This window comes from Hylobates moloch, unplaced genomic scaffold, assembly GCF_009828535.3.
Source record: "Hylobates moloch isolate HMO894 unplaced genomic scaffold, HMol_V3 SCAFFOLD_8, whole genome shotgun sequence".
NCBI classification, from domain to species: domain Eukaryota; kingdom Metazoa; phylum Chordata; class Mammalia; order Primates; family Hylobatidae; genus Hylobates; species Hylobates moloch.
In genome coordinates, this window is record NW_026652283.1 from 74,544,879 (window position 1) to 74,569,340 (window position 24,462).

General features: G+C 44.1%; 1 protein-coding gene across 1 annotated transcript in view; it reads right to left on the reverse strand.

Annotated features, from left to right (window-relative positions):
• Positions 1-24,462, reverse strand: part of CACNA2D3 (calcium voltage-gated channel auxiliary subunit alpha2delta 3) — a 961,034-nt gene that overhangs the window by 194,410 nt on the left and 742,162 nt on the right. Inside the window, 8 exon segments of the mRNA XM_058443425.1 lie at positions 3,069-3,164; positions 6,454-6,547; positions 8,947-9,044; positions 9,207-9,252; positions 13,643-13,710; positions 15,090-15,151; positions 15,414-15,485; positions 23,144-23,227. Of these exon segments, the coding sequence (XP_058299408.1) occupies positions 3,069-3,164; positions 6,454-6,547; positions 8,947-9,044; positions 9,207-9,252; positions 13,643-13,710; positions 15,090-15,151; positions 15,414-15,485; positions 23,144-23,227 (620 nt within the window).

Here is a 24,462-nt window from a genome sequence, read left to right on the forward strand (position 1 = left end):
AGCTTGGTTGGAAGGTATGAAGTGGTCCTCACTTAAGACAGTGACATTCAGGCTTTGGGGGTGGCTGGCAATAGATCTGGAATGCTGCACATCTGGGTGTCCAGTGCCCTGCTGCCCGGGACAGTGCTGGCACCCAGGGCAGCCAGCAGGAGCCTGCAGCACTTGATCCCCATTAGCCCTGGTGTCAATGCAAAAGGACTGAGTTGCCGGGAAACCCTGGAGGCCTCTGCCAACTACTAGGCAGCGATTCTGGAGGAAACAGGAAGGAGCGACCTGATTTTACAGAATCCTAAAAATGTTCTTCAGGAAGAAAGATCCTTCTGGGTAAGGTGAAAGTCTCCTCCTGGATACTAGGAGCTATTGCAGTGGTGTGTCAGGCTGGTCTAGGTTCTGGGAAGAACTGGGTGACTCTGAGTGAGTAATTGAGTCTCTGACCCCCATTTACTCATCTACAAAATGGGAACAATAAAAACGCTGCACTTTACCAGGGTTGTATCAGAATTACACAACACCATATGTGAAAGAGTGTTATGGACACTGAAAACAGGCTCTAACAAATATATGGGATTCTTAAAGCCCAAGAGCTCTTTTGTTCTCGGTGGTTGAAAGGGCAGGGGTAAAGTGGTCATCTTCTAAACGTAAGGCTGTACACGGTAAAGGCTAGCATCACTGGATGCTATATGCATGTGATGTGAGAGGTCGTACTGAAGGTACAGAATGTATTATAACTATTGGGGGTGACGGCCAAGTTTCAGTATAATTGACCTACTTCCAAATGCAGGTAGCGGGGGTATGGGATGAAATCTCAGTGTAGGAGACTGATGATAGTATGAGATAATTGCAGGGTAGCAACTTTATATTATCAAGTTCTCTGCCCAATACTTTAAGCTCTGCCTTTCATGCCCTAGTCAAAAGCAAAAACTAAACCAAAAGTCAGAAATGCTAAAAACTTTCTAAGCCTGGCTTAGTGAGTGTATCCAAATAGCTGGATCTTGACAAATACCATTTGATGGGAGGGAATAGGCAGGCAAGACCCTAAGACAATAGACGTCAAGGTGCCTCTATATGAAGCAATGATAGGAGTTTCTTGAAGACAGATTTCATCCATCCAAATTGTCAATGAGTACCCACTCTGTGGGTCACGTAATGCCACAAAGAATAGAACACACAGTTGTAGGATTTTTTAGCTTCCCAAAGAAATTTTCCATACATAAAAAAAAAAAAAAAAAAAATTTTTTTTGAGACAGAGTCTCACTCTGTTGCCCAGGCTGGAGTGCAGTGGCGTGATCTCAGCTCACTACAACCTTCACCTTCCACGTTCAAGTGATTCTCCTACCTCAGCCTCCCGAGTAGCTGGGATTACAGGTGTGTGCCACCATGCCCGGCCAATTTTTGTATTTTTAGTAAAGACAGGGTTTCACCATGTTAACCAGGTTGGTCTCAAACTCCTGACCTCAAGTGATCTGCCTGCCTTGGCCTCCCAAAGTTCTGGGATTACAGGCATGAGCCACTGTGCCCGGCCCACCCATAATTTTTTTTGATCTTCACAGTAACCAAAAGAGATCATTGCTCTCACTTTTCAGGTGGACAGAATGAAGATACCCAAGTAAGATAAGCCAGGTACACCTCCCGGCATCCTTACTGTGGTCCTTTGTCTTTTAAGTCCATCACAATAACACAGTTATCAGACCAGCAAAGTGTCATGTTTTATTGTTACTGTTTTGCAGCTTTGTTTGTTTCAGTCTCAATGCCAGCAGCAGACTTTCTCATTGAGTATTAGAAAATGAATTCCCTTGTCTTCCCTTGCCTATCTGGATCCTAACAGGAGAAGGCAATATGTATCTCAGCACCTCTAGTCCTTCCCAGGAACTTGCCCTCTGGAAAAACAATTGTCTGGGGGTAAAACGCTTAAAAAAGGCTTTAAAAATCAAGTTGCAACTATAATCAAACTTCATAGATGATAAATGTGAGTATCAAGAAGGTCAAAGTCCTAGTACAGAATTCAAAGCCAGCCTCTTAAAATATCTAAACATTGATTGATCTGTCATTTACCAGACTTGGTTTTGTAAGGTTGTATGGTGGGTGTCAGGGCCTCATCTAGCAGAGGCAGACAGCACTGTCAAGCTCCAAGGAAGCACCGCCTCCTTGGACCCCTGACGAGCGAACCCCTCTCAAATTGGCAGCTACCCTGTGGCTTGGTTATTCACCTCCAGGTACCCTGAAGGTTGGGGGTATAATGTTCTGTGGTAACCTCTGAACTCACACATACACTTGCAAACCACTCTCAAACTTTCTGAATCTTGGGACCCATTTGTCCATATCTTAGCAATCTCTTCTTGCTTCAGAGAAAAGAAATAGAAAAAACTTATTAATAGACTCAGAAAGGACTTCACAGTCTACCTACTAGCACTGGTGAAACACCAGTTTGATGAGTTAAGGGCCCGTGGTTCTCTGAAGATACAGGGGCTGAGCATCTGGGTACTAGACCCGGAAATTCTCTGCTCACCATCCATCCAGGTCTCTTTGGAAGTCCAAGGAGACATTGTCAAACCCCAGCGTCCCCAGAGGGCCCACTCCTGGGTGTGGAGCTCTGCAGCCCCTCAGGCTAAGCACAGAGGCAGAGGTTTATTAGTAAAATATAAACAAACAAACAGGACTTGGAACACTGATTTTTGTACAGGCAGGAATTCCTCAGCATAGCTGTAGAACAGCTGAACACCCTGAAGCCATTTGTTATGAGATGAGTGTTTCCTCCCTCTGGCGGCTCCCCCAGCAGCCGCACTACCTCCCAGAGTTCTGAAATGACTCATCAGGGCGGGAGAGGACTCCAGGACAGTGGACAGAAGCCAACAAGCGTGAGGAACAAAGGGTGGTGGAAGGGCTAACGGGCAGGTGAAAGCACATGCTGGGGCCCGCATGGTAGAACAGAGAGGAAAAATCTCAATAGGCCTGGGGTGGCCTAAATTATGTTTCTACCGGTAGTGGAATCAAGAAATGAAATAAGCTTCCCTTTGAATGTTCCATTTCAGGAGCTCCCTGGGCCCCTGCAGAGGATCCCTCCTACTTACTGATTGGTGAGCTGCTCAGCCCCGACAAACAGGTTGATTCTGGAGAGGCCCGTGCGAGTGCCAAGGAAGGCGACCTCCACACCCTTGTCAGAATTCCTGAAACAGAACAAGGGATGTCAAGGGGAGGCCTCTAGACAGTAAGCAGATAATGCATTGCATTTTAAGACTCACAGAATGTTTTTACCAAATAGTAGTTTTGAAACTTGAACTTTAAAAGAAGTTACAGAAACACACACACACACACACACACACACACAAGCACAGATTGCCAACTTGCATCCCTTACAAAAGTTTTCACAGTAATACTTGCAGGAAAAATGAAGAACTTCCTGCCAACAAAAGCAGCATTGAAAAAAATCTACTTCCAACCATACACACATCTTTATTTCAAGGTTCTGGGTGCAAGTTCAAAGAGATCAGGCTAAGAATGGGAAGGACTAGCCAATTAGGGCTTAGGACTAGCTTTTTGCATTAAATCTACCAAGTTTATTCTTGGTCTTGAGATCATTTGTGGAATCTGCCATTAAAGCAACTGAGCCACGGAACCAAGTTTGCAGCATCCCACAGCCTGGAATTCCACGTAGTTGGAATTGGTTTTGACATCCACACAGTTGTGGGGGGTACCAGCTTATCACTTCTACCAGATCACAGGCCTTATTCTCACCACCAACCCCAAAGAGATGTGTAAAGAAATGGCTTCTTCCAATAGCTCTGTAGGAGGCTACACATAGGAACTCTAAGAACAGCCTTGGCAAGGAAAACTAATACAAAAATTCACTAAATATCATTTTGTTTCAACTTCCAAGGCAAATTTTATATGCTTGAGTGTGTTCTTTAGGAGATTTGCAAGGTATATTTCTCCTATGCAAAAAGCAAATGGCCTTTCTTCACAAACACATATTTTTTTTCTTTTTTCTTTTCTTTTTTATTTTTTTGAGACAGAGTCTGGCTCTGTCACCCAGGCTGGAGTGCAGTGGTGCTATCTCGGCTCACTGTAAGCTCCGCCTCCCGGGTTCACGTCATTCTCCTGCCTCAGCCTCCAGAGTAGCTGGGACTACAGGCGCCTGCCACCATGCCCGGCTAATTTTTTTGTATTTTTAGTAGAGACAGCATTTCACTGTGTTAGCCAGGATGCTCGATCTCTTGACCTTATGATCTGCCCACCTCAGCCTCCCCCAAAGTGCTGGGATTACAGGTGTGAACCACCATGCCTGGCCCACAAACACATAATTTTATTCTACAATAAATGTATGAAGAGAACACCAATTCTTGAGCTTGTTTCTCTGTCCTAAATGCTACTAGTAATTTTATCCAAAGCATTCTCCACGTTATCTTCAAAGTAAGGTCATTTGGTGACTTGATCTCTGATGAAAGTCAAAGTGGTGGATGCTACCTTTAAGTATTTAAGGGCTGAATAAAAACCAACACTATGCATTTCTGCTTGTAGCCTACACCAAATTGGAAAGCCGGCTGTCCCATCAGTTACAGATGGTGGACTACAAAGCAAGTTACCATTTTGGAAATCTTTAGTATGTGTTAGGAATGAATCAGCAACCTTTGCTCAAGATTTTGAGTTTCGGGAGAGCCGAAAAGAAACACTACAAGGTTCAGTAGAGAAAGAAACCCCAGGAAAGTCTCAATTCATTGCCAGCTTCCTAGGAAATAAGATCCATGCCATGAAGGCAAGCAGTTCAAAGACACCCCTAATAATGAAAAACGCAATCTCTCTGGGGCTCCAGATTTGCATACTAAACAGCCTACCTGACATCTCCATTTGGGAGACTTTCAGTCATTTTAAGCTCGTGATGTCTAGAAGAGAGACTGGCCATGCCCAGCCCTAAACCTGATCCTCCCCCAGTGTCTCTTGTGTTAGCAAATAACACCATCTGCCCAATAGCTCATGATATAAACCTGGGAATGATCCTTGATGGCTCAACCTCCCTACCCTCCACAACAAACCCATCATCAAGTCCTGGAGACCCTGCCTCTGAAGCAAGCCACGAGTGGACCTCTTCTCTCTGTGCCCACTGCCCCAGTCCAAGTCATGAATCCCTGGGAAAACTGTAAGAAACTTTACTATTGTTCTTACCCCATTACCCTCTGTTCTCCACACAGCAATAGAGATCTTTTTGTAAAATGCAAATCTGATCATTTTCTTCCCCTTCTTAAAATCCTTCAGTGATCTTCCAATGCTCTGAGTATAAAATCCAAAATCCTTAACCTGACTCCCAAGGTCCTGAGCCATGAGGCCCCTCTGCAGCCTCATCCTCTGACATCTTCCAGCCTATCCTCTATATGTCAGCTGTGTCCACCTTCTTTAAATTCCTCCACTGTGTCAAATACTTTCTCATCTCAAGGCCTTTGTACGTGCTGTTCCTGGAATGCTGCCCGAACCTTGAACTAGTTCCCATCTTCCTCCTCCACTTTAGATTTGTTACACTTTATGTGTCTTTACTTTTCCTTCAAAGCAGTTATGATTCTTAATAATACAGCACACTATATACTACAGGTGCCATGATGTTAAGGGCTCTATCTGTGTGGTTTCTCTCCATTTCCCCAACAGCTCGCTCAGAGTCTGGCACATAACAGACACATGGTCAAGACTTGATGAGTGAATGAATGAAAATGCAAACAGAATGAATGTCAGGATGGAAGGGAAGATACAATGAGGGAATGAACTACTGAATAGAAAAATGGAGAGAAACAGGATAGAAGGGAAGATAAGATGAGGGAATGAACTAAGGAAGAACAGAAAAGTGGAGAGAAATGAATCATGTAACACATGAAGATATAAGGGAAAAGGAATAGTTCTTCCTTTTCTTTTTAATCTTTAATAGTCTACTTAAATTAATAATAGTAAAGAAATAATAATAAGCTGCTAAAGCAGTTCTCATCCTAGTCTTTGATATCAACTACCACGGCCTTCCCCACAGCCCTCCACCCTCCACTTCAGTAATAAAACCACAGGGTTATATCTGACACCCTATGAAATTGAGCTCTCACTTCTCTGTCCTACTCACAACCTAACCTGGCCCAGATCCCAAGCTCCCTCAAGACTGCAAAGTAGAGAGAGCTGTGGCGAGGCAGGAAACGAAGTTCCCTTCTGCCTCTCTCTCTCTCTCTCTCTCGGAAGTGTCACCCTACCTCAGCGTACCAAATTTCATGTAACGTTAAAACTCAAACAAATTATATGTCAAAGCCAGGAGCTTGCCATCCAAGCCCGAGCCGCTAATCTGCTCTAGCTCTTGTGGTTTGGAGCTTGGGGGAAAATTAAAGAACTTTAACACCAGGCTCCTAAAAACAGTTTAGTTCTTTAAACCATAACCATATTTCGGAGTGTTGGTGAGGAAATGGCCATGAAAGGAGGACACGTGCAACCACTTACTCAGATTTGTTGAGGGCCAGGCTGGTCCAATACGCTTCAATGGGGGCACTCACCACGGCGTCAAAAAGGACTTCTTGGATCAATTCTTTATCACCTATTGGGAGGGACAGACAAGAGGATGCTTTGGCAGGGCTGGAAGAGGGGCATGAGAGGCACTCATGGGCTCATTGTGCAGCGTCTGCAGGCTACTTTCTCATGCGGCATGTTGCTTTATGAGTTAAGTTCCCACTAGTTGAAAATATGAAACAGTTCTGACACCTGGTATGCCTGCAACACAGGAGCCTCCAAAGCATTTGGGCAAGAAGGTAGTCAACTGAGAGCGCTGGGTGTCTCACACTTCAGTTTCTTGCTTTCTCACCCCATCTCATGGTTCCTGCCATGGACCAGCAGGCTGAGTCCCAGATTTGGAGACCAGAAGCCAGTACTCCTTGAACACTTGCTTGTCATCATCCCCATCTCTGTCCTCTCCTAAAACTGAAATTCTTTAGCACCCTGAAATTCTCAGCCTGTTGTCACATGGAAAAGAGACACCATAACTTAATAACCACTGGGATTCTTATTTTGTGATTCCTTCTATTTAAGAATTGTTTCATTTTATTTATTTTTATTTATTTGTTTATTTTTTTGAGACACGGTCTTACTCTGTCACCCAGACTGGAGTGCAGTAGTACAATCTTGGCTCACAACAACCTCTGCCTCCCAGGCTCAAGCCAGTCTCCTACCTCAGCCTCCCAAGTAGCTGGGATTACAGGCACAGGCCACTACCACCTGGCTAATTTTTGTATTTTTAGTAGAGATGGGGTTTTACCATGTTGGCCAGGTTAGTCTCAAACTCCTGACCTCAAATGATCTGCCTGAATCAGCCTCCCAAAGTGCTGGGATTACAGGCATGAGCCACCATGCTCGGCCAAGAATTGTTTCATTTTAAAGGAGAATGTCTGTTCCCATCCAAAGAGACTCTTGGTAGAGCTCTGTGGAAGAGGCCAAGGAATGAGAGGATATGGTAAGTCTAGGAGAGGCATCCTAGAACTCTCAAATCACTCTGCAGAGGAGGACAATTAATTATCACATGAGACAGGACAGTCCTCACCTTGACTGGGGGCAAAAAAAAGAAAAAAGAGCTTTGCTAAAAAGCAAAAGCTAGAAATAACTTATCATCAGTAAGACAATGAATATATTAAGTTATGCAGTGGAATTCTATATAGTAATGCAAATAAATGCGTTAAAGCTAAATGATCAACACAAATTTCAAAAATATAACGGGTGAAAACACAAGTTGTAGTACATATATATTTTATGCACATATTGTATGTATTATAATATATATAGTAATTCATACACTATACCATACATATAGTTTAATATATATTTTAATAAAATTAATGCTATATATTGTTTATAGATACCTACATATGTAGGAATAGCATTAAATTATTGAGAATAATGAACAAATACAGACGGCCATTCTCTTTGGGAGGGAAGTGAGGCTGAGCAGGCACCCAGGGGCTTCAACTTTATCTATAATGTCTCATTCCTTAAAAGCACCTGGAGTAAGTATGGCAAAATATTAAGACTGCATAAAGCTGGATGGTGACTACAAATGTATTATTCATATTGTCTCTATATTTTGCTTTTTAAATATGTCCTTAAAAAGTCAAAGACAATGACACATGGGGCTCACAGGATGTCCATCTGATCGTTTCCCCACCAGGGCATATCCCAAAAAGTAAATCCATTCTATGGAGATGTCGTTTAGTAGCTGGATAATCTCCTTACACCTCTCATAGGATTACATATGTAAAACACTTTTCAGGTCACTGAATACATGATGTTTGTTAGAGGTGGGGGCAGATATCATGATCAGTTTTGGTGGCTCTCCCCCTGCCCAAACTGTAGCTACTGGAGCTATCCTGTGAGAGTATAGGGTCTGCTCCTGCTTTTGAGGGGCATCCATGGCTGCTGCTGCTCTTCCCTCTTTTGCACCAGCTGAGAGATTGCCTACTCACTGAGCTCCCCTAGAAGGGGATGCTTGGTAGGCAGGACACTCAGCACGTACCACACTGAGAGGCTACGTGTCCCCGTTGTGACCCCACTCTTGGGAGAACCAGGAGATCTAGATATAGCCTTGAATGACACACAGTCCTACTTCCAGCCTTGGTTTCTCATTTGCAAAATAAGGGAGATGAGCAAATATTTACAGTCCCTTCCCAGTTGTAACATTTTCATCCTATTCAGTTGCTTGACTAAATGGTTCAGAAGGGGACAAAGCCCAATGCAAACAGCTAAACCAGGATTGGGGATTCTGTGCGATTTTCCGTAATCCACATTCTTTCTCCTGTTCCTACAGGAAGCAGATATTTGATTGGATTTCATGTGACTGATAATCTCTGCCAAAGCAAAGCTTCCCTTAACAACTGAGGCCAAAAAATAGTTTTGTGTTCATTCCCCACCATCACCCCTGAAGGCACAGCACACTTTTGAAAGCATACTCACACTGGAGCAGAGGTTCTTTGCCTTTGAGGTAGAGCTTAATCGCTTCTAACTGAGACAGATGGCGGTGCTCAGGGTGTAGGTCAGTGTTGCAGTAGGACCTAAGAACACGACATGGCCCAAAACAAGACTATGTCAATATTTACAGCATCTGCTTCCTTTGCCTTGGAATCAGGAAAACTGGGCAAGGGAGCACAAACCATGTGGAATCAAAGACGGCAATGAAGGATGCCATGGTCAAGGAGGGATAGTTTAATTCTTACCATTCATCTGCCAAGGACACATCGGGATGTTCTAAGTCATGCAGGCCTGGGGGTCAAGGAGAAGGGGTTCATGAGTAAGTACCACTCCCCCAATCCTCCTGTGCATTTCAAATATTCTAGGGTAGGGCTGTGGGGTGGGTTAAGGGTAGACATCAACCCTAAGGGACCTGCCTTGGAGCAGGGACTCTGAGCAAAATAAACGAGTTCCCCTCCAGGCAGGACTCTCTCCCGATCTCCACTTCACTCAGCCAGCACTGCCACCTTCCCTGGCTGTTCATCCCAGGAAAACCTTAACACCTTGAAGATAGAGGATACACAAATGAGTCCGGAGGGAGAAGCTTAACAGGACTGTTAGAAACACTCTCTGATGCTCCCTTTAGTTCGAGTTGGGAACTGGGCTAGGCCATTGACCTCATGTATGATGTCAACAGGTTATTTTACTTCTCTAAATGTCAGTTTCTTCATGTGAAAAGCAGGAATAATACTCCCTAATTGATGTGCGGTTGTGAGGGTGAAATCATAGGTTGAACAATATGAAGTCATCAACACTCAACTGTTTTTGAGCAGCAAAGATTGCTAGTTGTTACAGGATCCTAAGTGAAAATGGTCACCTGCCTGGGAAGGAAACTAGGGGAGCTGGGGCTTGCATGGAATCTGGGAGTTTTTATAGAAGGTTCCAGACCATCCTAACCCTGCAAGGATAACTGTTTCATTGCACTTTCACATGGCTTGATCTTAATGGGTTATCAGCGGACATACACTTCTGAATGATGACCTCGGGAACTCCCATGATGCTTATAGCCTGTTTTGGGAAGTTAGTTTCTTAAATGACTGATAGTATCTTACTGCACTCAGGACTCGTTTCCTTCTCAAATACAAAGCTATAAAAGAAGTAGCAAAATACTAGACCTATCACACAATTATGCTCGATTTTACAGAAAGTAGAGAATACGTTAGAATGAACATCATTGCATATGATCCAAGTAGGCATATCCAGGCTCCAACACCTACAGGCTGAATGATCTTGGGGATGTCATGTCAGCTCTTTGAGTTATATCTACCATGAAATACAAGTAATACTGCATAACTCACAAGTGCCAGAAAACAGTTAAATGGGATAGGGATTAGTCCCTAGTGCAATCCATCTATCTGTGCAGCCTTTCTTCTTTTTTTCCTTTCCTTCTTCCCAACCAAACAACTTTCCTTCCTTCCTTTTGCCCTCCTCCCATTCCTTCCTTTCTTCCACACTTTTACTGAGCATCTGCTATATGCCAGGTATGATTCTAGGCCCTGAGAATATAGCAGCGAACAAAACAAGACACAAATTACTGCCTTCATTGTATTTAATTTCTAGTGGCAGAAAAGAGATAGTCAATTATATTAAAATTTAACTTTAGAGAATATCAGATGGTGGAAGGGCTAAAAAGGAAAAGAGAACATGGAACAAGAACAGGGAGGACCAAGAGATAAGGAGGGTTGAAGGGAGAAAGAGAGAGAGAGAGAGATTCCATTGTAACTATGGAGGTCAGGAAAGGCTTCACTGAGAGAGTGACCTGAATGAGGAAAGGAAGAGTCATGTAGGTGGCAGGAAGGGTGCTCACGGCAGAAGGAATAACAAGTGCAAAGGCCCTGAGAAGGGACTGTACCTTCCCAGAAAACTGGGTTAAGGGCGTCAAGTCTTTTTCTAGTTGCAGTTCCCATCCTCCCAACCTCATTCACAAAATCCTCTCTGGCTATATTTCACAGGACCTATAAATGACACTCAGAAAAGAAGGGATCTACCGGGAAGATCTTTTTGACTGCTTCTTCTCTGGGTTCCTAGGGCACCAAGGAAATTTAATTGTTCTCTAATTCTCTCACCTCTGATGTTCGTCCTTCTGATAAAAATCATATCCACTGATGACTGGAACTGCTGACAACAATGAAATAAGCTCTAATTTGCTGAACAATTATCATGTGCAATACATATAAAAGATACAAAGTGGCCAGGCGTGGTGGCTCACACCTGTAACCCCAGCACTTTGGGAGGCCAAGGAAGGCGGATCACGACGTCAGGAGTTCGAGACCAGCCTAACCAACATGGTGAAACCCTGTCTCTACTAAAAATACAAAAATTAGCTGGGCGTGGTGGCACACGCCTGTAATCCCAGCTACTCAGGAGGCTGAGGCAGGAGAATCATCTGAACCCAGGAGATGGTGGAGGTTGCAGCGAGCTGAGATCACACCATCGCACTCCACCCTGAGCAACAGAGCAAGACGCCATCATACACACAAAAAAAAGATACAAAGTGTTGAAAAAGATTAAAAGATTCATAAGAGAAACAATTTCAGCAGGTAGAATTATAGGCCACACCTTCAATCTTGGTAATGACTTTTTATATTTTTGAGCAAAAGCTACCTATTTGTCACCTTTGTAATCTCTGGCATTGGCAAAGCATGTGGAAAATTCCTACATTCTGTAGGGAGTTATTCCTTATTGAAGATCCTATAGAAGTATGGTTGCCAACCCCAAGGAACTCCTTCCCTCTCCAAGAACAGAAGAGAACAATAACACACCATGACTCCTAGAGAGATGACAAGATCCTCTACTATTTGGCCCAAGGGTAAGCAGCTTTCTTAAGTTCTATTACTCAGCAAAGCTGGCAGGATTGTCAGTCTTTTTATTTACAGAGGACCAACAGAGAGAGGAAGATATGACCTCATTTGGGTGGATAAGCAGCCACTCTCCCCCTTGCTGAGGATTTGAGCTAATTTCTTGCATAGTGGTTACAGTCAGCTCTGAAATTCTGTGACTCCTTAGCCTCACAGCTGTGGAACATACAGGAAGATAGTGACTAAAAAAGAATCCAAAAGACAATGCAAAACAACTGTGCGTATCTGTGTCTCCATGCATGTATGTGTGTGTGTGTGTGTGAGAGAGAGAGAGAGGAAGGGAGGGACGGGCCCATGTATTGAGGACTGACCAAGGGAGCAGACCCATGAGAGGCAATTAGTTTCTTAATAACCTCTCCTTCTATTGTTCTGACCATGAGTTGTTTCTTCAGCTTGACCTCACATGGCTTACACATGAATTTTCTGGCTTCATGGGCAGTGATGTCCACAGAGCCAACATGGCCCACAGAGGCAGAAAATTCTAGAAGTGAAAACATGATCCTGAAAACACATCCTGCAGAGTGTCTTGCTCAAGTCACAGAGTTGCCTGTGTTCTCTGGCATGTCTCTGGGAAGAGAGACCACACGGTTAGCTCTTTGGTGGGCACACTCTGGGTTCTGCCCAGCTCACAGTGAGCCTCTCTACTCTCCTTTCTGCCCCCATACGATCTCAAAGGCACTTGGGAAGCACAAACCAATATCCCTGAAACAACACGGGCAGGGACCATCGGCAGTAAACCAGAGGCTATCTAGGGGTTTGGCGTCTCAGGGAACATCCATCTCCTTCCTCATGCCCTGTAGCATCACCTGAGGGTGCCGTGGATGGGCCAGCTTCTGGAAACTCACCACATACATGTGTAATCAGTTCTGACCAATTAAAACTTGGCTTATAATTGACCTTCCCATTCCTGGCTGTCCTCCCTATGGACATCCAGAAAGGCAGTAGTTCTGGGCCCACTCCTTCTCTGTGGACATGCAAAACCTAATGACCTGTAAGTGAGTCACTCAAGGCCACTCAGGGAGTGGGGCCCTTCAGAAATGATGTCCACCACCCCTGTGAGCAGCTAATGCTGGAACAGGTAACCTCTCTGAACTACTAGGGAGTTGGCAGATGAAAAGGACAGCACGTGTGACAGCAATTTTAAAATTTAAAGAGCTATAACAACTGCTCCTGTTTACTGAGAGTTTACTGTGCCTCTGTGCTTTATGAACATAAGAGGGTCTGGGAACTTCAAGGTGCTACTTACTCTCTCTGACCTATGTAAATCATTTAAATGGTCACATTTCCCTTTGGGCCAGGGCTGCCATGAAACACAAGTGAAATACGTGGCTCAACTGTGTAGGAGAGACTAAGGCTCTCATATCTCTGTTTTCATGGTTTCCCCTGGGCATGAGTTATTCCGTAAATTTGTATTTCTCCCAAGTACTGATTTTCATGTATGAGAAGAATATAGTTGAGGGATGATTCCTATTTACTGATATTCTGCTTTTATCCACAAAGCTGTTAACTATGAGCAACTCACAGTCAACAGCATTGTGGATGAAAGCAGAATGTAAGTAAATTAAATCACAACCATGAATCAGAACTCCTGCCATTCTGAAATCTAGGCACGCCAGGGAAGAAGAAAGGTATTAAGAATATCAAGTAGGCATTCGTTTGAGTGGAATGTCCAACGGACTGGTCAGAGGTGCGGACAGATGAACAAGTTCTTCAGCTAACTCAATAGCTGGCTCCCGAGCCTTCTTCCCACACCAAAGGATAAGACGAGCCAGGCGGTATCTTACCTTCTTCGATGGTTACATTCCCTCGGAAGAAATATTTCCCATGACCTCTGGAGAGCGCCACACCTAAACTGTGCAGAGAGACAAAGCAGATCTTGAAATCCCTGGCATCAACTCAAATAGACTTGTGGGCTAACATTTTTTAATTTTCCATTTTTCACATTTCCATTTCATGATCTGTAAACAATTTTTCCAACCGTTTACTTTCAAAACCCCACTGATTATCACTGGTATTGGTTTTTCTTAGGTTCAATCAGCTGCTTCAAAGTAATTTCTGATTGGAAATGCCAGCAGCAATTGGCTACTCTTTGTGTTTTCAGAGTTGTGGCAAACTGCTCGCCCTTCCAGCAAGCCCTTCTCTCAGATACCCTCCCAAAGACCATGCGCCCTGCTCTTTATACACCCTTGCCCTGCATTCAGAGATGGGTCTCTCCAGCCCCTAGCGTTTGGGACTTGGGAAATTGACCCCTTCTCAAAGGCAAAAACAAAAACTTCCACTACTACATGAGTGTAACTGCATTACTGTGTTGCAGGCTTCTTTGCCCAATCCTCTCCCTAGTCTAATAGGTTTTTCACACTCACTGGCTTGATTTAAGATCCATTCCGTTTTTGTCAAAAGCAAGAGACTATGTTTTTAAAACAGTCTCTTACTTTAGAGAGACTATTTGGCAAACGCACTTAGCAGCTCATATGTTCCTTGTTTGCTCCTGGTTCCACATGGAATCCACCCATGATCCTTGGTAGTTTAGGACAACAATGCTAGAATTTATTTTTCAGATTATTCTACAGTCAGTAAACTCCTTTTCTCCTTAGCTCTGAGACGCCAGTTCAGGAACATGAAGCAGGGTTACTGAAATAATTTTTTACAAAACGAATTACCACACTAAGTTAATAGTAGTGGGAAACTTTAGAATGCTACATACACATCTGAAGGCAGGCAATGAGGCAAAGCCATTTTTCAGGACTGTTACAAAGAGAAACAACAGGATTCAAAAGTAGACAAGCACACAAGGACAGTTCAGAGAAATGGAAACAGAGGCACAACATGTAGGGATGGATATGCTACCTCCAGGTTTGAAGGATTGTTTTTTTGGTCACGGAAATAAAAGGTGAAATGGAACTCACAAAGCAGCAAGTTCAATGGTTAAGGACCCTGGTAACCCTCTGCACTTGTCTTCACCCTTAGCGGGAACCCCCAAAGCATATTTGCTTGACAATGAGATGCAAAGCCATGGCAGATTGAGTGAGTTCTCCTAGGTGAGCCTGAACCATCTCCCCCGACTTCTGGAAAACAAAAGCAGCCTGGGAAAAGCCCCTTCCTCACTCTTTCCAGCCTTTTGGCAGGGTGTTTGGTTATCTTCAGATGATGAGCTCTGAGAGTGTCAGCAGGTTTTGTACAAACACAACTGATGGGTCTGATGGAATGTCCATGTATTATGGTCAGCTCTACCTGAAAGGAGTACCCTTGATGTCTGTATAATAGTAGTCATTTGTCATCACCAAAACCCGTTTCTAGATTGAAAAAAAAAAAAAAAAGTCGTAGAGAAAAGAAAACATGGTTAGTCTGCTAAGTGAAGTCTTCAGAAATAAATAAAAATAAATGGACACACTATGATCAGGTTAACAGTACTACATGAATCTTGTTTGAGATAAGTAAAGACAAGAGAAAAATGATCTCAGCGAAAGATATTTATTCCAGATATAGCTTTCAAAGCTAATTTTTCACAGTGGTTTGTTTTAAATTAAGCGGCAAAAATGTTTGAGAAAAATGTACCCCTTTGTCCACTGTCTTCTTCACCTCCATGGAAAACTTCCCCGTCTTTCGATTCACCATAGCATTTCTCAACTAAAATGATAAAAGAAAAGTGTGTTAGTTCTTCCCTGGGTTATCATGTAATCTGGACACCTTACATCCTCAGTGTGCAGTGGAGCCTCCATATTGAACTTACACCTCGAAAACAGAGCTTCTGAAGAATAAACACCCAACTGCTCATGCACAATGGGAGACAGGCTAACAACAATAAATAAATGACCTTCATCTTCAATTTAGGGAGCTCGTGTAAACTTCAGGACAATAACAAAAGAGCCTCGACAATACTGATGAATCACGGGAGTCAGAGAGTGAACTCCTGGAGACCCGCTAAAACACAGAGCAAGAATGTCTCTGGGGACAAGGTGTGTTTTCAAAAAGGGTACTGATTTGTCATGGAGAAATCACTTTTCAAAACATAATTGAGTTAAAGACGTTTTCCTACACAGTAGTTAAAAAGAGGAAAAAAAAAAAAAAAAAAAGGCCAGGCCAAGCATTTGGAAGACAGGGGTTAGCCCTTCCTAAGATGAATCATCTTTAAATGCTCTCTGAGAAATCTGGGCCAATTAATGACCTTGCTGATGAGGCAGTGAACAGGAGCGACCCTGTATCTGATTTTTGGAGGTCCTGTTTAGGAGCAGCGAGCCTGGCTCTCCTCCCCCACCCCCGGCTGACCTCATCTAATTACATGTGGCCCTTCCATGAGTTCAGAGGAGGACAGCAGACGCAGTGATGAAAGATGTGCCATCATGGGCACCAAGGCAAGACGACAGAGAAGGCCAGTTAATGGAATAGGAGCAAATGCTGACATGCCACAGCCTGTCAGGAAAGGCTCTCTCCCCACCCCTCTCTTGTCTTTTTTCATCTTTTCCCCTCTTTTCTCCTTTGAGGAGCTTGAGTAAGATCTGGCCGATAGAAAACTGCAACACTAGCAAGCAACCTAAATTTGATTCGAGGCTGTCTAGATTTGGGTTTGCATTCTCATCTCCTGTGTGAGTGGGTAAAGGCATAATTTTTAGCTGGAGGCATGTATAAAATAAAACATATATTTTACTCTAGATATTTTTTTAACAACACATAATAGGCATTTCTGGAAATATTTTCCCATTTTAACTTTTGTGGTTTTGGACAGGGAGAGCTGGTCCTAATTAAGTCTACTTTCTAACTTTTAAGAACGGCTCGATTTATCTTTAACATGGTTTTCATTTTTCCTCTTTCTGGTGCCTGCCTAAAGCCATTTGGGACCTTCTCCTCTCACATTCCCCAGGCAAACTAGAGATTAGGTAAGCCTCGCTGTGTCTCCATGCCACCCCACCCCCAACTCCCAGTAGCACAGAACAATCAACATGGGGGTCTGGGAGTGTCCAAGGCCAGGGTCACCGATGCCTCCTTTAGTCTTGCCCTTTTCTTAAACCATAACGAAAACAGGTTATACTTATTGAATCTACTTGTGAGGCAGGATGGCACTGTAGTTAAGGAATGGACTCTGGAGCCAGAGCTTTATGATCTTGGGTCTCTCGATCACTTACCATCTCTGTGACTCAGTTTCCTCTTCTGAAAAATGGAACTAATGCCAGCACCCATCTCATTAAGTTGTAGTGAAGACTGACGAGTCGATACTTAGAAGAGTGCCTGGTGCCTCCTAAGCACTCAATACATGCTAGCTATCCTCCATCATCATCAACACCACAGTCAACAGCATCTGTATCATCGTCATCCTCATTACCATCTTCTTCATTTTCACTTAGTGTCAGACACCTTTCAGTAGCTTAAGGCGTCAGGATTTGGACTTGAGTTTGCTTGAGGCAGATGCCCAAGCTCAATGTTTTCCAAACTTTTTTGACTTTGAGCCATGTAAGAAATAACACGCTTGTAATCCCAGCACTTTGGGAGGCCGAGGCGGGTGGATCACGAGGTCAGGAGATCGAGACCACGGTGAAACCCCGTCTCTACTAAAGATACAAAAAATTAGCCAGGCGTGGTGGTGGGCGCCTGTAGTCCCAGCTACTCGGAGAGGCTGAGGCAGGAGAATGGCGTGCACCCGGGAGGTGGAGTTTGCAGTGAGCCGAGATCGCGCCACTGCACTCCAGCCTGGGCAACAGAGCAAGACTCCGTCTCAAAAAAAAAGGAAATACATCTTACTCTGATGAGCCCCTCTCTATCTCCTATTTTAGTAGATTTCGTTGCTATGTTGCTCATGAACCACTAAATGGATTTTGTGACCTCTCCTCCAACTCCCCACATTGAAAATTGCTGCTCTTAACTGCCTGTAGGTTTGCATAGACCGAAAAGGAGAGAGCCCCAGGTAAAGAGGTAAACCACGATATCAATGTTCAAGTTTTGCCACTGACACAAGCCAGCTGTCCCGTGACCTCTCTGTGGCTAACTTTCTTCCTGTTTCATTCATCTGTCTAAAGTGTTCATGAGTGAGGACTCCCAGACCCCAGGGATCCTGTCAGGTGCTATAAAAATGGAGGTCATCAGATTCCTATGAAATTCAGATACTACTGAGAGACACTGTTTACTGAACTCTTACTGAGCTCTTACTATGTGTCAGGCACAGATTTTAAACCCCTCAAACTTATCTTCTGAGGTGCTGTTATTATCTCCATTTTATAGGTGGAGAAATAGGCACAGATAAGAAGTTTGCCCAGGGTAACGAGGCCTCTGCCTCTTGAGCCCGTGCTCTTAACCTCTGCTTCCCAAATCAGAAGAGAAAGCACTTGGACAACATTAAATATTTTATAGCATTAATATAAAAATCATATATTATTTCTGAGCTTTTTAAAAACCAAATAAAATGTTTTAAAAATTGACCATGTCATAGTCTGAGGTCCTAACTTCCTGGCAGACTCTTCTACAAGCTCTAAGTAGAAGATCGAGGGTTGACGGGAAGGTGGTTTCCTGTTCTCTTTGCCAGAGGAGGAAAGGGAGTTTGATTACTTAATAGGCTGTCCTGTGAGAATACAGCATTGTGAGGCTGGAACATTCTAGAAATGTCACTTTTTTATCTTAGGAGGCTGCAGCTTGCCCAGAATCACAGTGAGTGGCACCCCTGGGTTGTAAGACGGCAGAGGAGTCCTAAGCACAGGCCAAAGTGATGGGGAAGAGCAATGCAATCAGTCCCCACCTAGGGCGGGGAGGGTGTGATGTTCACTGCTTTGAACTTGCCACTACCTGGATTTACAACAGTGAACAACTGGAAAAACGCAAACGGCCTGGCAGAGGAAAATTTCCAAACAAGTTTTGATGTGCCCATATGTTAGCATATTATGTGGTCATTAAAAACCCCATGTGCAGCTGTTCAACTTAACACATAGTCAGAGAAAGGCAAATTAAAACATCAGTGGCATACCTTGATTTTTCCATATCAGATATCAAGCATCTGCAAGTGTGGTAATGCAGTGGACATTAAAGCAGCTTGTACCACAGCGTACTCAATAAAATAAAAGGTAAAATCTCCTCAAGCTGAAAATACTCATCTGGCGACAGTGATCAGCCTCTCCGCTCTCTAGGAATCACCCTTTCCCCTGGGCCCTGCATTGTCCAGTTCAGATGTGCTTCTCCAGAGCCCCTGGTGAATCTGTCTCTCTTCAGCAGTGCTGAAGCTGAAGCTACTTGGATAACCACTCAAAGCACCCACTTTCCTGCCAACCTCGTTACAGCTGGAAGCCATGTTTCCTGCTTCATTGTTAGCCTGCTACTCTGACCGGCCATGTTACAGCTCATTAAGGAAGCTTTCCCCAGAGATTCACTGGCCACCTTAAGTTGTGGGTATGATTATGGAATGACAGCTCGTGCTCCTAATGGTGGCTCATTGTCCACATTAGAATGTGAGCCTCACCTTTTCTGGTACACAGGCAGCCTGCATTTCTAAGCCCCTAATGACATGCAACCATGGAGAAGCTGGCAGTTTAAAGAGGAAGGGAGACACAATGGATAAACAGGCCTGTCATTCCCAAGCAAGCATTCAACCAGCGTAGGAAAACAGACTTGGGCATGGAGAACCTGTATAACATTCTCTCTCTCTTCCTCCTCCCCTATGTGTCAGTCTGGGTTTGGAGGGGGTGAGGGAGTGTTGTGCTTAGTTTGGGTGTCCAGAGCTCAAGCATGAGCTGGAGAGACACTCTGGGAAGGGTATAAAAAAGAATCAAATAAATGGACTAAGGTCTCAGAAATATGCCCCAGGAAAAAGGCTTTTTTGCCTTACAGGGCTTCGGGCAAAAAAGACTCCGGAGAAATTTTCCATCAGTCATCATGTATGAAGCAATGTAGTTGCCTAGAGGGTAGTAGGAGAAAAAAGGCTTATACCACAACAGAAGGGATTGTAGTTAGATTCAAAGTAGCATCTATGGGGCAGTATTCACAACAATACCATGCACACAAACATCTGTTTAGCAGCTACTATGTGCAAGGCACTCCCCATCTTTTCTGCACCCCCAGAGGAGGATAACCCATATACTCTGTGTCACTGAAATAAGAGTCTTCAAGGACTCCTGGACTCAAGGACTTAAGGGCTCTCTCCATGGAATATGCAAGTGTCAAGAGCACGGTTCTGTGGGCCAGGCTGCCTGAGTTGGAATCCACACTCTATGTCATTAGGCCATTACAGCCATTCTCTGCCTCAGTTTCCTCACCTGTAAAATGGAGATGACAAAAACACCCATTTCATAGGTTCACTGTGAGAAATAAATAAGTTCACTCAGGTATATCACTTAGAATGATACTGGTGTACAGGAAGAGCTAATATATGGCAGTTATTATTATTTTTATGAGTTTTTTTCTATTAACAGATATAATCACATTCAATGTGGAAAGCTTGGGAATGACTGGAAGTTAATAGGAACAAAACAAAAGAATCACCCTCAATTCCTTGTGCCATCTCTTAGAATTTATAACCAAAGGATAAACGTTATTTTTAAGATAATTTTCCCTTCCCAGAGGGGATCTACACTGGCGATTCAGACTGGGCTATGCATATCTCAAAATCCCCTGCTGGCACATGGGTCCTCCAAAGATCTGCCCTACTTATTGTATTCCTGCCCTGATGCCTAACTCATCCTGCAGAGTGGGACAGAAGTCCTGCTCATACTACTATAAATAGTTTTAAATTGTTCTTTTTTTTTAAATTTTAGCCAGTCTATTTTATAAGCATTTTAACAGTATATATGAACTTACTTCACTTTTGGAAGTATGCAGGTTATAACTGTGGTTATTAAATTCAGGAGCCTACTTCCTAGAGAAGTAGAACTTACCTTCCAAGAAGTTCTCTGCATCCGGGCAGACTCTACTGCTTCTTCCTCAGTGGGCTGTGCTTACATGGTCTTTTCTAGATTTCGACCTAAACCCTGTCCTCTGCTACTCAGGTGCAAACCCCAAGGCCCAGCACATGGATATGTGAGATTTTGTGCAGACTTCACAATGACGCTTTCTATAGATTCCAGAATTCTCCAATTAGTGACGTGCAAATCCCCAGGAGAGAAATGGTGGTTTGGGTTTTCCCAAGTCAAATATGTTGATAGAGAAGGAATTCACATTTCAAATGCACCATACTCCAAGGCGACAAGATAAGAGACTCAAACCAAAGACATAACCAGAGACCAATTTGTGCAGAACAAAACCACTGGACTTGCTTGAGACGTGGGAACTCTGAAGTTGAACAGACAGAACGCAGTCCTGGGAGTTACGTGGAGGTGAAGAACACACACGTGAGGCTGTGAATCCGATGCCTGCAGCTCCAATGAGAAAGGAAAGCAGGATAAGGAGATACAAAGTGTTCCCAAACTGTGATTACTAAAGGAGACATTTGCTCACTGAAAGTTAGCTGGGACACAGGTGATGACTGGAGTGAGCTGAATCATACATCTCTTCAAGTAGCATGCAAAAAGGGAGACGACTCAGTGAGGTCACAAACAAGCAAACAAACAAAAATAAATCAACAGATAAAGTGAAGAAGAGGAAGGGCAACAATGGAAAGTCCCCTCCGAAGATTCATAGCAACAGTAAATCCATAGAACATTCGTTCATGACAGGGTCCCCTGAGGACTGATGGGGTCAGAATAATACTAACAATGGCTACCACTTGTAGAATGCTTACTTACTCCCCAGAACGGTGCAAGTACTTCTCTGTTTTTCAATCTATTAATCCATTTAATCCTCAGAACAGCTCTATGAGATGGGGACAACTGCCATCACACTCATGTTCTTGGGGAAAAATAAAACAAAGAACACAAAATAAAACTGAAGTCTAAAGAGGAATAATCACCCACCCAAGACAAACATCCAGCAAGCAGTGAAGGTGGGATTTGAACCTGGCAGGAGTCTAACACCTGAGCTGCACTCCTCACAGTTGCACTAAGCCAGGGTGGGCACTTTAGGTGCAGGACAATCCTAAGAACTGACCGGATCCTTGTGACAGTGTTTAAGGAATAAGAAGGCAGAAAACTCAACCATGCTATTGAGCTGACACTATGTCAGCTCATTGGCTTGCGGGGAAAAGGGTGTGGAGGAGGAAGGAGCTTTTATCGAATGGCAAAGTTATTTTGCCTAAACTTGGGTTTAAGTAGACTTAGTGCAGATGAAGAAGAAAAGAGGTTAAATTTCTAAAACAGATATGGCTCCCGCATTTTACAGGCAAGGATGAAAATGAGAGATTTATGCTAGTTGCGCTGCTGACAAAGTACAGAGGGTGTGGAAAGAAGGAAAGCTGCAGCGGAAGCACCGTGATGCTGGCCCCATGTTCTGGAAGGCATGAGAACCCAGTCTGGGCTTTCAAATGGTTCTCCTCAGCATCCCTTTGGAGAGCACGATGCAATGAGAGATGGAAACAATGCTAACTCAACAGCGGAACTTAAGAAAGGACCCCAGACGAATCTGGGAGGGTAGGGCAGAGAAACATGGCCTTAGCACAGAGACACTCTAAGAAAAAGTGAAGAGTAGGGACCCAGATGGAAACACCTGGGAAGTTATGATTTAATTAAGGAGAGTCCACCTGGATTCACACAAAGGCAGCCGTGTCTAACAAATCTGATTTATTGAGGAAGTACCAAGAAGACCTGACAGGGTTAAGTCGTGGGTATAAGGAGAGCTTTTGATAGAGCACCACAGGCTGAATCTACGTGGGGAAAAAGCATGGGGTGCAATTGCAGCAAGGCCAGAGCAGAATGAAAGGCCAGGAAGGTACAGGAAACGGGTAGCCGACCAAGCAGGAGAAAAGTGAGCCTGCAGAGCCCTGGGCTGCACTCTGAAAACAAGGGCTGTGCCAAGGAGGTCCTGACAGGTGAATTCTTGCTGCCCAGGAACCTGCCTGCTTGGCCTGCAGGCACCCTGACTTTGCACCAGGCAGAGTCTGCTGTTGCCCAGCCAGGTTCCACTGAAGATGTCAGGGGCCATCCACTGTACTGGGAAGAAGGCTGGAGTCATCAGCTGCAGAGGGGACCAGCATCCGCCAGGGGATGGTTTTAGTAGACTGCACAAGCAGCTGGGGTGGCTGGCCTGTCTGCAACTAGTCCAACTGACCGGCTGAAGAGTTATAAAACTCCACACATGGTACAAAGGCCCATTGTCTCCACGTCCCTCTGGTAGCCAGGTGTCCCTTCAGTGGGCCTCTTGGCCAACTCCTGGGATCTCCCCCAGGTACAGAAGTGGGTACAATGTAGCTCCTTCTCCACGAGGCCTGAAAACAAATCACTTACCACGTCATCTCGGTCTTCCCACTCCACCTCAGAGAGGTCAACGCTACTATAGTTGGGTTTCCTTCGCTTTTTTCCTTCTTCGTACTAGCAATGGGAAGAAGAAAAAGAAAAGAAAAACAAAAGTCCGTGAAGTCATCAGCCAGGGCAATCTTTACCTTCCCAAGTCCTGTTTCACGGACAGGGCTTGGGAGTGGACCAATGAGGGTGAGAAGCCCAGCAGGGTGACAGTCCTAGGGACTTTTAATGACAGGAAAGCCAAGGTCAGATGCCTCTAAACATTTGCTTGAAGTTGGGAGTAGAAAAGTTAACTCTTTGCTTGATATGAATTTACCTTGTAGACTTCTTGGTTTCCAAAACACCAGATGCAAAGGAAAATTTGTCCCCTCCTTGAATGGTGTGTGTGTGTGTGTGTGTGTGTGTGTGTGTGTGTGTGTATACACATACATGATATACATGTAAACAATGTAAATTCTGTAAACGATAGCAGACTAGTTAGCAGTTGGATTTGTCTTTCCATTGAATGGTGTGTGTGTGTCTGTGTGTGTGTGTGTCTGTGTGTGTGTGTGTGTGTGTGTGTATCCCAAAGCTGCTAAAACTCAATCCGTGATACAAGAAAGGGCTTCTTATTTACATTTACCAAAAAAATCTAGTCATATCCCCCTATACTTTATAATTCTCCCTCTTCTACCTTTTGTCTCAAACCTACCCGTACTCCTTAGCTAGGAAGCAAAAGCACTGATCTCCACAGCTGGGGTTCGGCTCAGCATGCTGGTGGCATTTTGCAGACACACAGAACCATCTATTTGCTGTCACACTGGCCACAGCAGTACTGAACTAAGCATGGCTCCTTTACCTGGAGTAGACGAGGGTACTGGGAATCACAGCCGGATGTAATGGCTGTTAGGGCACTTCTCCGGAAAAGCTGATGAGTGCATGAATAACTGGGGAAGTGGTTTCAGTTTTCTCCCCTAAATCACTGGTGTTAGTCACCCTGCAAGCCTACCATTTTATCAACCGGATGTTCTTGTGTCTGGACATTCTTGTATCCTGAGGCCTTTGATGCTGGTTGTGGGGTGTTTATAATGTAGGAAAGTCTGCCCTCTGCTGCAGGCTAAGGATTAGCAACCCCTTTACACGTTCATCAGATACGGTTAATGGCACATTGGAAAAATATATATGCACGTATACTGCTTTCTTTGTCACTCTTCTCTCCAGCTTGGTCATCTTTTGATTTAACTGGAAGGTTCTAAGTGAGATACAGGGTCAGTCTAAGTGTTTTAAGACCCCAAAACCATAGGTTGCCATTTTGGACACTGATC